Genomic DNA, 13,220 nt, shown 5'->3' on the forward strand with positions numbered 1-13,220 from the left:
TCTCTTGGGTATATTCCCAAGAGTGGCATTGCTGGGTCCAGGGGTAGGTTGATCCCGAATTTCCTGAGAAACCGCCACACTGCTTTCCAAAGTGGTTGCACAAGTTTGCATTCCCACCAGCAATGGATGAGGGTACCCCTTTCTCCACAACCTCTCCAGCAAAGGCTATCATTGGTGTTTTTGATGAGTAGTTCTTGAGTTCTTTCATCAATAAGTGGTTTCTATCAAGAATGATGTAACTCTTATAAAAGGGGAGGGTTGAAGGGTGAGGGGAGAGGCAGGGAGGAGAGTTGAGAAAAATGTAGAGCTCAATGGAAATCAATAAAACAGAATTATAACTGAGCCCTAAAAAAAAAAAGAGTTACCAGCAAAATCTTAAATCTTTTCTTCCAAAACTTACTCTCTGAGTGCACTGACATTTGTAATACTTTGCACATTCAAGGAAAAAGTTAACATGAACAACTACTGTTTTATACATATACTAGATACTTCTAAGCAAACTAGGATACTCCATTTTTTTATAGCTCAGAGTAGTCCTATACTTAAGATAATTGTCTACTTAGTATATAAGGGAAATGAGGGCCACATAAGGACATTTTTATGTTTTAATATTTACTTACTAGAGTGTGTACATATGTGTATAATCAGATGACAAGTTTATGCACTTGATTCTCTCCTCATGCTTTACAAGGGTTTCAGGATCAAAAATAGGATGAAAATAGCAAGAAATAGCCATCTCAAAAGCCCTATTCTAATGTTTTTATTGTTTTTAAAGATTTAACTTGGTACATTCACACAATTAGGAGGAGGAAAGCTGGGCTACAGATCTAGTTTTGTCTGCTTCTGTAACCTCTCTTCTCCTGGATACAGATTCCAAAGTTAACTCTATTCAAATCACTTTTTAAAGAAGCTAAGATCTTGTAATTAAAATGTGACTTTATAAGCATGATGATCATTATTCTATTAAAATTGTGATATATAACTTGATGCAGAATTTTAGTCCCAGTGTTAGATTAAAATGGAATTTATACCTCAGCATCTAGCAATCCCTGGTGGCTATGGGTGAAAAATGAACTGGAGCTGTCCTGAAATATTCAGGAGCTATCTTTGTTCATGCATTTGTATGTTTACTGTGTATACAATTTGTTGCCAAGATGTGGCGGAGGCTGCTTGTTCATTTCCCAGCAGCCCATATTCTCAAAATAATCACACAGAAATCTGTACTAGTTAGGATACTGCCTGACCAATAGCTTTAGCGTATTTCTGATTTACTTTTAAATCCTAAATTAACCCATTAATCTCCATTAATCTGACTATCGCCATGTGGCTATGGCTTACCCGCACAGTTCCATCACATCTGTCTCTGGTGGCAACTACATGGCACCTCCTGACTCCACCTACTCTCCCTATATAGCTCTTCCAGCCTGGCTTTACACTGTTAAGCCATTGGCCAAAAACAGCTTCATTTATTAAACAATAAAAGCAATACATATACAGAAGGACATCCCACACCATCAAGAAACTTCTACTGTTGTTCCCTCCACCCTGACATTATGGTACCAGCCCCATCTGATAGGTCCTCACAGATGTGCTTTTATCTTTTCAGTCCCTTTATAAGGAAAAAAAATGAAACAGGAGAATTTACAGAACGTCTGTGCTTTTTATCTCATCATGTCCTAATTCAGGGTAGGGACCAGGGATCAAATCTAGTGTAACTACGAACTGATCTGCTTGTGAGAATAAGAATCCAGGCCTCCCTCTGTCTTCTAATTTCATAGCCCTAGGTAAAACTGAGCCTTCTTGAGTCAGCTGTTAGTATCTACATAAACCATTCTCATTCCATTCTGCCAATCACTATGAGATGCAAAATCTTGTCTTTTAAGAAGATCTGTCTGTTAACTGTAAATTTATAGCTTATCCTATAAAAGTTTTGATAGAATTATATCATAGCTATTAAACTATGTGTAACTACTAAAGTAATCCTTTTGCTGATAGAATTCAAATTACAAGTTTTTGGAACCATAATGACAACTAAGGGATTACATGTGTGTCAAAGAATCAAATCCATGTTTTATTCTTTTTTTTTTTTTAAATCAAGCCATATGAAGGCAAAATGACTGCTTTGGGATTGAGTGAACTTGTGACAGAGTGGCTGTGTCTACATCTTACCTGCAAAAGAATCATATCAGTATGGCTATATAATTATGCTGTATTCTAATACATCTATAAGCTACACTTATATGCACAGGGCCTCTGTCTTACTATCCTGAGATCTGTTCTGCTCTATAGCCCTGATGCATGCCTTGGTGTTTGGGAATGTGACCGCCATCATACAGAGGATGTACTCTAGATGGAGTCTCTATCACACCAGAACCAAGGACCTAAAGGATTTCATCCGCGTGCATCACCTTCCCCAGCAGCTCAAGCAGAGGATGCTTGAATACTTTCAGACAACCTGGTCAGTCAACAATGGAATAGACTCAAATGAGGTAATGTGCGCTTCATATCTTGATATTTTCAGGCAAAAACACACATCATTAGGTAAAGGCAAAGAGTTCTAATGCAGGCATAAGAGAGGGACACATTTACCAGCCTCTTTATCTCCTTGTCTTTGTCATCATAGACCTACAGCCCACCCTGCATCATGACTGGAGTTTTTAAACTGCTACTCTGTGATGACAGTCTCATAAGAATTTACTAATTTATTCAATCAAATGGATTTATTTTTAGACTCACATTTTTTGAAAGGATTCATTTTCTCTCTTATTTTAAACCTAATAATAAGTATTTTAAGAGAGATAACTTGATCTTTTCATATGATCATGACACATTAAGAAATATCAGTGGTCCAAGTCCCCATATCTAGAAGAGTAGCAAGCCTTCCTACCAGGATACTTTAGAATTTTAAAAAATTTCTCCAGATTTATTATCACCTGATTATTCAGTGGTACATAGCTAAGGTCATACTCACTATATAGCCCTGGAGATTGTGCAGAGAAATCTCATAGAATATACCAACTCCTCTTATATAATGCAGTTGACCATGTAGGAAGAGTGCCACTGGTGTCTCGCAAAGTCATTGACTAGACCAGACTCACCACACTTTTCTTTCTCCCTTCCTCTTCCCCAACAGCTTCTGAAAGACTTTCCAGATGAGCTGCGCTCTGATATCACAATGCATCTAAACAAGGAGATCTTACAGCTGTCGCTGTTTGAATGTGCCAGCCGGGGCTGCCTCAGATCTTTGTCTCTTCATATCAAAACTTCATTCTGTGCTCCAGGAGAGTATCTGCTACGCCAGGGAGATGCTCTGCAGGCCATCTACTTTGTGTGTTCAGGCTCCATGGAGGTTCTTAAAGACAGCATGGTATTGGCTATTCTAGGTAGGTTTTGGCTGAAAAGTTTCTCTGAAATTTTACTCTGGAGTATGAGGAATACAAATTAGGGAAGGGTACGATAGATACTAATAGGAGTTGGCAAATACGGACTCCATATTGGATTCAATTTACACCATTTCATGATTCTTATATAAACAAAGTTCAGGCAATGTAAATATTATCCCCATCTTACAAGTGAGTAAATGTTCCCTTACTTAACTGTACCCATATATAAGTCTTTCTGAGTTCTAATCACATCCCATACAGTCTTCAGTGCAACAGCAGCCCTATTTTCATGAAGAATTTTTTTTAGATTTTTAGAGAGTCCATCCAAAAAATGTTATAACTAAGTTTTATCTGTGCCAGAAATAGAGCAAAAATGATTTAACTTGGAGAACAATTTCCATCACTGCCATTAACCTAATACTGCTAGGGTGCACACAAGCTCTTTTCGGTGCCTTAAAGACAACTCATAGCTGTGAAAACTCTGTGTAGCCATTTGATGTTGACTTCAAATGCTAACATAATTATTTTTCAATGAAATGTAAATGGAAGCTGGCAGAAGACAATATATGACTTAATGTAGAAAAAATTCACTCCCAATTTTATGAGTTTCTTTTTGAATTCACTCTTATTTGTTTGTTCAGCCAACCCTTATTGCGGATCTGTGAGTGAACTGGACAGTGGTCTGAGCACTAAGATTGTGGAAGAACAAAAATTGCTAGAAGTTTTGCCCTTATTGGGATTAAACTCAAGAGAAGGATAAGATGGAAAATTTGCCCAGGGTGGGGGTAGTTGAGCATCAGATGAATTCAAGGCATATTTTAAACAGCAAAGCAATACAGAAATGTCTAAAATCATGTCAGTAAATGGCTAATGCAGTACATTTTGCTCTAATCTTTTAATAAACTGATTTATGAACAATGCCTTGTGAAGTATTTTGGCACATGTGACATTTAAACCTTCACAGAATGTAGACACAGGTGTAGAGGCATTTTCTGATTCCCTTTCCTTATCTAAAGAATACATATCATTTTATGTCAGCACTGTCAACCTGCTGCTGAGATGGTGAGCTTCCAGACAGATTATATTTTATATGAGAGAAGTGATAATTCTGGGTCCCAAGTATGAGTTGATGCCTTAGGGGCATTATCAAGTCTTGAAATCTTGTCAGATCTGAATGTGTTTTCCAAATTCATTTCCTGAAACACATCCTTGGGGAGATGAAATTGGGTTGTGGGAACCTAGGATATGATTGGTACCTTCAAAGTAGAAGCCTCAGAGAGACACCTAAGTTTTTCTGCCATGATATCACAATGATAAGTCAAGAGATAAGAAGGAGAAAGTTGGCCCTTATTTTACACTTAAGCAGCCAAAGCCCTGACCTTGAATTTCTCAGCTCTAGAACCATCAGAAATACATCCTTGTTGCTTATCATACCTTAGCTGCATTGTGCTACAGCATAGCTAACAGACTATGACAGTGTAGCTGCTTCAACTAGAGAGGACTAGCTGGTGACTAGGTGCCGACAGAACCTCGTGGCTCTGGCTTTCCCTGCTTCCTGAGGATTTCAGTTTCACTTAATGAAGCAAAGGTGGGATTGCCCTTCAAGATTTGGTTTAGTTTTTATTAGCCTTCTGTGATGTTATCTTCTAGGTAAGTGAAGAAGATGTTAAAGCAGTTGGTTCCTATTCTTGACCTGCAAAATTAAAGAACAATCATTCTACCACTTTGTAATTCTGGCTTAGAATTGATAATGGTTTCTAATTTGCTTCTGAAACAGGGTTTAAATCGTATTTTCCTGGAGTTTCCCTAGTACCACTGAAACTTTTAAAGCCTGCTGATTTGCCTATTGACACAGCCTACTTTTGAGGATCTGATTATTTTTTAGAACCTTATGATATAGCATACATGCAAGCAGATATAACACACCATTTAAAAAATAGTCAGGCTTTTCTTTTAATTCTCATCCATTTTTCAATTTGTTGACTAACAACAGTTTTAGGAATGGAAGAAGAAGAGATCATCCATGACATTAGAACAAAAATGTGAAAAGTTAATGGCTTTGATATGACTGCTATAGCTTATAAAACATGATCCAATAGTAATTACTCTTATAATTAAAATTACTTATTGCTGAAAGATTTACTTCTTTGCTGTTTTGCTTCCTGATCCAAATTTCTGCATAAATTGTGATTTTTTTATGATGGTATTTCACTGCTATATTCCCACCGTGTATGTTTCAAAATTGGTGTAAGTCCAGCTTGTTCCATGGTCATTCCAAACTCTGAAGGGTCAAGATTAACATATAGGTGGGATGATGTAATTCTCTTCATCATAATATTACTTCACGTTGACTAATTCAACCTACACTGATTTACTAAGCATACAGCTTCATATTTGCTCTCTAGTTACTTAACAAGGAGTTCATTCTGTCACTGAAATGAATTAGTGGTATTGAGAGGAAGATGTTTTTAAGCAAAAACTCAAGCAACAGCATCTTCCAATCAGCATTTCCAGTTCTCATGCCTAGACAGAATTGTCATAGGAATTTGTGATGAAGGCAGAAAATGGCAATGACTGATGAGTGGTGCCACAGCGGATGATATTCATCTGCCTCTGTGTAATTCAATATCCCTATTTGTTACTGTGGTTGATTCTCAGAGACAAAGCACCTCCGAGGAGATAGATGCCCCCATCATCACGCAAGGGGGCAGAGAAATAATTCTTTTCTTTCAGGAATAAGAATAGTAAGACCTGGAGTAGTTAAAGAATAGTTCAGGAATTTCAACAAAAGCAAGAAGGAATCTACAGGGCAGTTAGGAGGTAGGGAGGCCTGGACAGAACGCAATACATTATCCATGCTCCATAAACATTCAACAAATCCAAAAGAAAAAAAAAAGCTGGAATTCTTTCCAAAGTGTCAAATTTAGCTAAGTGTTTGTGGTATTCTTTTGCTCATAGTCATAACACAGCAACCATAAATATGAAAGTTTGGAGGGCTTAATGTTCCTCCAAATGTCCCTGGCATGATAGAATTCTACCCATGACGCTGTCCTGATAATCATCCTCAAAAGGACAAAAGTAAAGAATCGCTGCATTGATTACTTCCTGTCTGTGATTCTATCTTATATCCGCCTTCAAATGTGGACATTTTAAACAAAACATACAGAAAACATAATTTCAAATTTAGCAATATTAGTGACTATAAGTTAGGTTTGAATTCTTCCAGAAAATGTAGCCAGAAACTAAAAATAAGACTATAATATGTTTTGTTTTCTTCTACCAAAGTAACCTTAACTTTAAAGTTTAAAATCTAATATTAATTTGAAATTAATATTTGATGTAATTAATAATTTACCTTAATTTTTATTTTATACATATTCTCAATATATTGATCATGTGTGATTAATTCCATCTTTCCTTCTACTGATAAATTAAATAGAATGGGCTTTTATGAGTTTAGTGTCACGAATTTTGTTTCTGAAATTCTGGGCACAATAAAGTAATCATTTAGAAATTAGATGTAAGAGCTGAGGCCACCACTGCACAACCAGGACCCAAGCAGGAGCCAGAGCACTGCCAGGCGGTGAGGAACAGGACTTGGAATTTTGTCTCTTACAAGTAATGTGGCAGCAACTGTCAGAACCCACAGGGCCTCAGAGCACCTCTAAGGAACACGAGAGACACACAGAGGCTTTGAGGAACAACTAAAAGAAGGCAGGTCTTATGGGAAGATGCTTTTAAAAGGTGGTTTTATGGAAGTGGAAAAAAGGGATGGCATAATGAAGCAGCAAGGTCAGCAGGGGCAAAGTGGAGCTAGAGATGTGGATTTGGAGACAGGTGTGGATTTGTTGCCATGGTAGAAAAAGAAGCATGTCCTTGCTGAATATGGTTAGTCTTTGAGCCACCCAGAGGCTCAGGCCACCATTAGTCTTGTCTTGCCCCTTCCTCATTAGGCTTGCCTTGCCCCTTCCTCATACACCAGGCCAGTGCTCCTGCTCCCCTGCAGAGCTGACCCACAGCATGAAGCCTCAGCTGCAGCTGTGGCCCCTAGAGCTGCTCTCCTTGCTGCAGAGAGGAGAGCTTGAACCCACAAGCCCAATGGCCATACATGGGGTGGCCAGCACCAAGTGCAGGATGGCATACAATATTCTGGAACTGGAGCAGATCCTGCCAGAGGAGACACTGCCCAGCCAAAGATCGCCTTGACTGAGCAACAAAGGTATCTGAGATAAAGAATGGTTCATTTTGTGTATTAAGTTTCCTTGAAAAACTTGTGTGGTCCATACTGCCACAGCAGTCAAGTTGATATCTGTGATCCATGATGCTGCTGGGAACCAGGTAGTAACCAGTTGGAAGTGCATGACCCATGCTGCCAGTGCATACTATGGGCAGCTTCTTTTGTAGCAGTATCATTGACTGCAGACTTATAACTGAAGATGAGAGACATTGAAGATGATGAACGAAACAGTCCAGACAGGAACCTATTGAGGAGAGTCCTTCAAAATTTTGATAAAGATGCTGGTGTGTAGCTCTTCACAGCTCACGCGTTCTGACAAGAGTTGGGATGGGAGGGTTGGACTCGGTTTTCTTTAAGGAGCTGGCCACTGGGCATTTGATCATGCCCCCAAAGAATATATGGGCAACACAAATTGGACTTGATGGGTTTTTTGGTTTGGGTTTTTTTGGGGGGTGAACAAGGGTGGGAGAGTGAACATGGGAGAAATAGGAATCAAGTGTGATCAGGGTGCACTGTACAAAATTCCCAAATAATTAATAAAAATATTATATTGGGGAAAATTATAAAGAAAATAATTGAATATGAAGTAGAGAAGTTTACTTATAATACTTTTAAATAGAGACGTATTTATATATTTTATGCATACAAGTGCTCTGTCTGCATGTACTTGTGCACACTACTTGGATCCTCTAATAGATGTTGTGAGCCACCATGTAGTTGCTGCATGTGTCACTGGGAATTGAACTCAACACCTCTAGAAGAGCAGCCAACGGTCTTAACAGCTGAGCCATCATTGCAGTAGCTTGTCTTCTTTGTTACTGAGGACTGTGCAGCTGTTTGCCTTGGTTGCTTACAACATAGTAAAAAAGCTTTTCAGATAGGCATGATAAGATGATGCCTGGGAGCGATGCTCTTTGATGGACAGACTCAGAAACCTCTCACTAGAAACCTGAGTGCCTAGTGCTATGTGAATATACTGCTGTTCCTCTGGCCTTCAACCCAAGTTTGTCTAAAAATTAAATGCTTCTTCATGTCTTTTGTGTGGCTTCTGATTGACTTTGTGGCTATGTCCAAAGAATATCAGAAGTTGATTTCAGTGATTTCTTGATATTTGAAGCTATTTCTCCCTTCTGGTACTTTCAACTTTTGAAATCACATAAAGGATTTTTTTAAACTTATAAATGCTAGGCTGAAAACTCGGGTTTCTTACTAGCTAACTCCTACATTTAAAATTAACCCATATTGCTTTTCTATTCTCTGCCATGTGGGGGGTAACGTTTTTTAATTAAAAATTTTTACCTCCTCCCCTCCTCCCACTCCTCTTCCCCCTCCCCCCACTCCCCCTCCCTCTCCCTCTCCAGTCCAAAGAGCAGTCAGGGTTGCCTGCCCTGTGGGAAGTCCAAGGACCTCCTCCCTCCATCCAGGTCTAGGAAGGTGAGCATCCAAACAGACTAGGTTCCCACAAAGTCAGTACATGCAGTAGAATCAAAACCCAGTGCCACTGTCCTCGGCTTCTCATTCAGCCCTCATTGTCAGCCATGTTCAGAGAGTCTGGTTTGATCACATGCTCCATCAGTCCCAGTCCAGCTGGCCTTGATGAGCTCCCATTAGATCAGCCCCACCGTCTCAGTGTGTGGGCGTAGTAGCCCTTGTGGTCTTGACTTCCTTGCTCATGTTCTTTCTCCTTCTATTCCTCATTTGGACCTTGGGAGCTCAGTCCAGTGCTCCAATGTGGGTCTCTGTCTCTATCTCCATCCACCGCCAGATGAAGGTTCTATGGTGATATGCAACAGGAGACACTTCCTATGTATAACCCCAGCAGCACAGACAATAAGAGCAACATTGAATAAATGGGACCTCCTAAAACTGAGAAGCTTCTGTAAAGCAAAGGACACTGTCATTAAGACAAAAAGGCAACCTACTGATTGGGAGAAGACATTCACCAACCCCACAACAAAGGTCTGATCTCCAAAATATATAAAGAACTCAAGAAACTAGACTTTAAAATGCTAATTAACCCAATTAAAAAATGGGACACTGAACTGAACAGAGAATTCTCAATGGAAGAAGTTCAAATGCACATAAAGGATTTAAAAGATGAAATTGTCCAATATTAGCTCATCAACAAAGAAACAAGTTAGTTCCTAGAAGGCAGCCTAATTACTGTAGACAGCCACACTGCTGCTAGACATCGAGGGGAACTGAGGAACACTGGTCCCACAAGTAGTCCTGTGAGACCCTAGCTATTGGTCTATCCACTCCTTGACTGTGTGAGAAAGTGAATTCTTACACTGTCACTGAACTTGACAACTGGGAGATGTGCTCTAAGGTTATACACATATGCAAACTACGGCCCAAAATGTTCAGCTCTTACCCCTTACTCAGAAGAGGGACAGAGAGTTTCTCCTTCCAGTTTGCACTTCTGTCCATCTTGTAGACACAATCGCAAGTAAATGAAAGAATCTTAGTCTGCTGAATATCATGCTTCTACCAGAAGTCTGATTGCTATCAAAAGTTTTAGACTCTAGACAATAGGTTTGCTGCAACACTGACCTGAGAAGCTCAGAGCCATTTGTCTGTCTAGGAAAATCAGTCATTACTAGCTTGAATGGTTAAAGTGACTGTCACAAACTGACTGGTTCAAAGTCATTTTCCAATTTCTGCCAGAGAGCTGCTTAGAGCCCATGGGAGATCTGTGATGCCTAAGCTATCCACATATGTCCTCTAACTAGTGCTCACAACCAGTGATAGCTCTATCTACAACAGGACATGTGACAATGTTGTATGGTATCTTGCACACCAAAACAAAAGAGCAATTGAGCCCCAACTCCCAGTAATGCTGAAATTGAGTATCTGTGCTCACATGATCTTCTCTTTCTTGTACAATCTGAGAGAAATAGAGTCTGTAAAGCAAATGAAGTTTCTTGGCCGCAGCTCTGCTTTTCTTCAAAATGATGTGATTCTTTCTTTTCACTGTTCCTAGGAAAGGGGGATTTAATTGGAGCAAATCTATCAATTAAAGACCAAGTGATCAAGACCAATGCTGACGTGAAGGCACTGACCTACTGTGATCTTCAGTGCATCATCCTTAAAGGGCTCTTTGAGGTCCTGGGCCTTTACCCTGAGTACGCACACAAATTTGTAGAAGACATCCAGCATGACCTCACGTACAATCTTCGAGAAGGTCATGAGAGCGATGTAAGTCCCCTTTCTAATATAATATGTGGGACTGGGAATCAGATAGAACAGCAGAGGCAAATGTCATAGCCTTCCTTCAAAGGACTCTGCAGGTAAGATATTCCACCCCTAGTTAACTGATATATATCAGTTAACATGCAAGGAAAGTACTATTTGGGGCAGGTTCTTGCTTGCTCGTCTTCATGTGCTCACGTCTAATTGCAGCTTTGATACACAGTACTTACCTGGAAATAAGTGACGCCCTTCAGTGTTTGACAACTTCAAGGGAAGGTCTGTGGGTCAGAGCTTGAGTGTGCTTGTTGTATGTTCAGCCTTTCAACTGCTCTACAGGAAATTTCCTCTAAACTAATCTTTTTTTCTAAAATGGTAACACAAACGATAATCTATCTCAAAGTGCAAAATTTTCATAAATGGATTCAATCCCAAGATTGTCACACTTAAAGCATAATGAACATTTTGTGCAATTATATATTTGTTTCATGTTTCAGTTTATATAAACAACTTTCCTGTTAAAATATGTACTATACTGTCTTGTGCTTAAGCTCATCGTGGACATGACTTTGTTAGATGTGTCAGTGACAATGACTTAATAGGAATGATTGTTGAAAGGCAAGCCAGAGCATGAAGTTCATTGTGTAGCAGTCAGTGTCTTGTCATGGATATTTGTAGCACTGAGAACTTTGAGAAACTGGAATTGTGACCAATTCAAAATATACAAACATTTTGGGTAATAATTAGCATTCTCTCTTTTAAAAAATTCATAGAAAATGAGAATTGCATATTTTTTCATCTAGGTATGAGATATAAGTGATGTTAGATCAAGATATGATATCCCATCCTCTCCACTGTTAATAGAATATACCAATGAGGTCAATATTTATTAGCTACCTATTATGCTAAGTATTCTTCCTATACAAACACTGATGATTAAATGATCCCTTAATATTAGTGTTAATCCATTTCCATGGCAGAGCAAACAGGATAAGAGTTGCTGTGGTTATGCGAGTTAGCAGGCAACTAGAGCAGCACCAGAGAACAGACCCAGGATTAAAGTCTGCAGCTGGGTAGCAAAGGTCCTGCCTTCTGAAAGTGCTCCCATGCATCTCATGCAATAGACTGAATCTTAAAATTCAAGATACAGCTTTTCTCAGTGATAGTATAAAATGACTGTTTTAAGGAGGATAGGCATATTGTTTTGAAATATGCATACATTATTAAATACATAAATCAAGCTAATTATTATGTTGTTTCATATATTCATATTCATTATAACATTTAAAATGCTCTCAGCAGTAGTCAGGTGCACAACATGCCATTGTTTAATATAGTCAGCATGCTGAAATAGCAATGAAACTATTGTGTCCTTAGACCAGTATCTCCTTCCTTCCTCAAGTAACTTCCATCCTTTTCTTAGCTTCTATGATTCCAGCTTTCTTTACATTTCCCATAAAGGTTGCCGCACCAGCGCAGCTTTGATACCCAAACTGGTGTGGGGGTGCCAGGATTCAGACATGGAGGCTTCAATGCAGGAGAAAGAACCCTTTATTTTCCCCAAGCTTAAGCCTTTTATATTTTTAGGCAGCTGACCCTAGCCACGCTGAGCAGCTAGAACCTGAGGTCAAGGTCAGGGCATTGTGTACTGAAGAATACTTCTGCAAAACACCACATACCAGAAAGAACACAAACATCCTTATCAAATACAGGGTACAAGGAAGTTCAGCTGTCTGTCAGGGCGAGTGAGGGCAGCCGAGCCATCAATCTGGGTGCAGCCAAATCACAACAAAGGTGAAATCATATGGGATCATGTCAGGCTTACTTCACTAAGCACAATGCCCCCACACCTGAGTTCATCAATGTTGTAAATGATGGAACTTCCTTCTTCATTGAGCGTCAATAGCACTCCAGAGTGCATAAATACTGTGCCTCCTTTATTCATCTGTTCCTTGATTCACATTCACGTTGATCCCACGTCTTACCTATTGGGAAGAATGTGACAATGAGCATGAACACACGTGTCTCTGACACATACTGATCTCAGTTCATTTGCATACATAGCAAGTAGTAGAATTATTGGATCAGTTGTAGCTATACTTTAGTGTCTACTGAGCATTTCATCCTACAATATGTGAGGATTCCCCCTTCTAGTCTCACCTCTCAGCTCTGTGAGATTATACCTCATTGCAGTTTTATTTTGCATTTCCATGATTACTAGTGATGTCCAACTCCTTTTGTATTTTTACTTTCAAAGAGTATCTTTACTGATTATTTTATTAAATTTTTTTTCTCTTTTGGGTGATTTTATTTATTTTTAGGTCTAAATATTTCCATCTCTTTTTTTTTTTATATTGAGAAAAGGAAAAAAAAAGTTTCCGCCTCCTCCCAGCCTCCCATCCTTCTCCCCC

General features: G+C 39.1%; 1 protein-coding gene across 1 annotated transcript in view; it reads left to right on the plus strand.

Moving 5' to 3' along the window:
* Positions 1-13,220, plus strand: part of Kcnh8 (potassium voltage-gated channel subfamily H member 8) — a 462,775-nt gene that overhangs the window by 375,858 nt on the left and 73,697 nt on the right. Inside the window, exons 11-13 of the mRNA XM_050165081.1 lie at positions 2,290-2,489; positions 3,134-3,383; positions 10,604-10,818. Of these exons, the coding sequence (XP_050021038.1) occupies positions 2,290-2,489; positions 3,134-3,383; positions 10,604-10,818 (665 nt within the window). The remainder of the gene's footprint in view (positions 1-2,289; positions 2,490-3,133; positions 3,384-10,603; positions 10,819-13,220) is intronic.

Source organism: Alexandromys fortis, unplaced genomic scaffold, assembly GCF_014885135.2.
Source record: "Alexandromys fortis isolate MF-2015 unplaced genomic scaffold, M_Fortis_MF-2015_v1.1 scaffold_121, whole genome shotgun sequence".
Taxonomy (NCBI): Eukaryota; Metazoa; Chordata; class Mammalia; order Rodentia; family Cricetidae; genus Alexandromys; species Alexandromys fortis.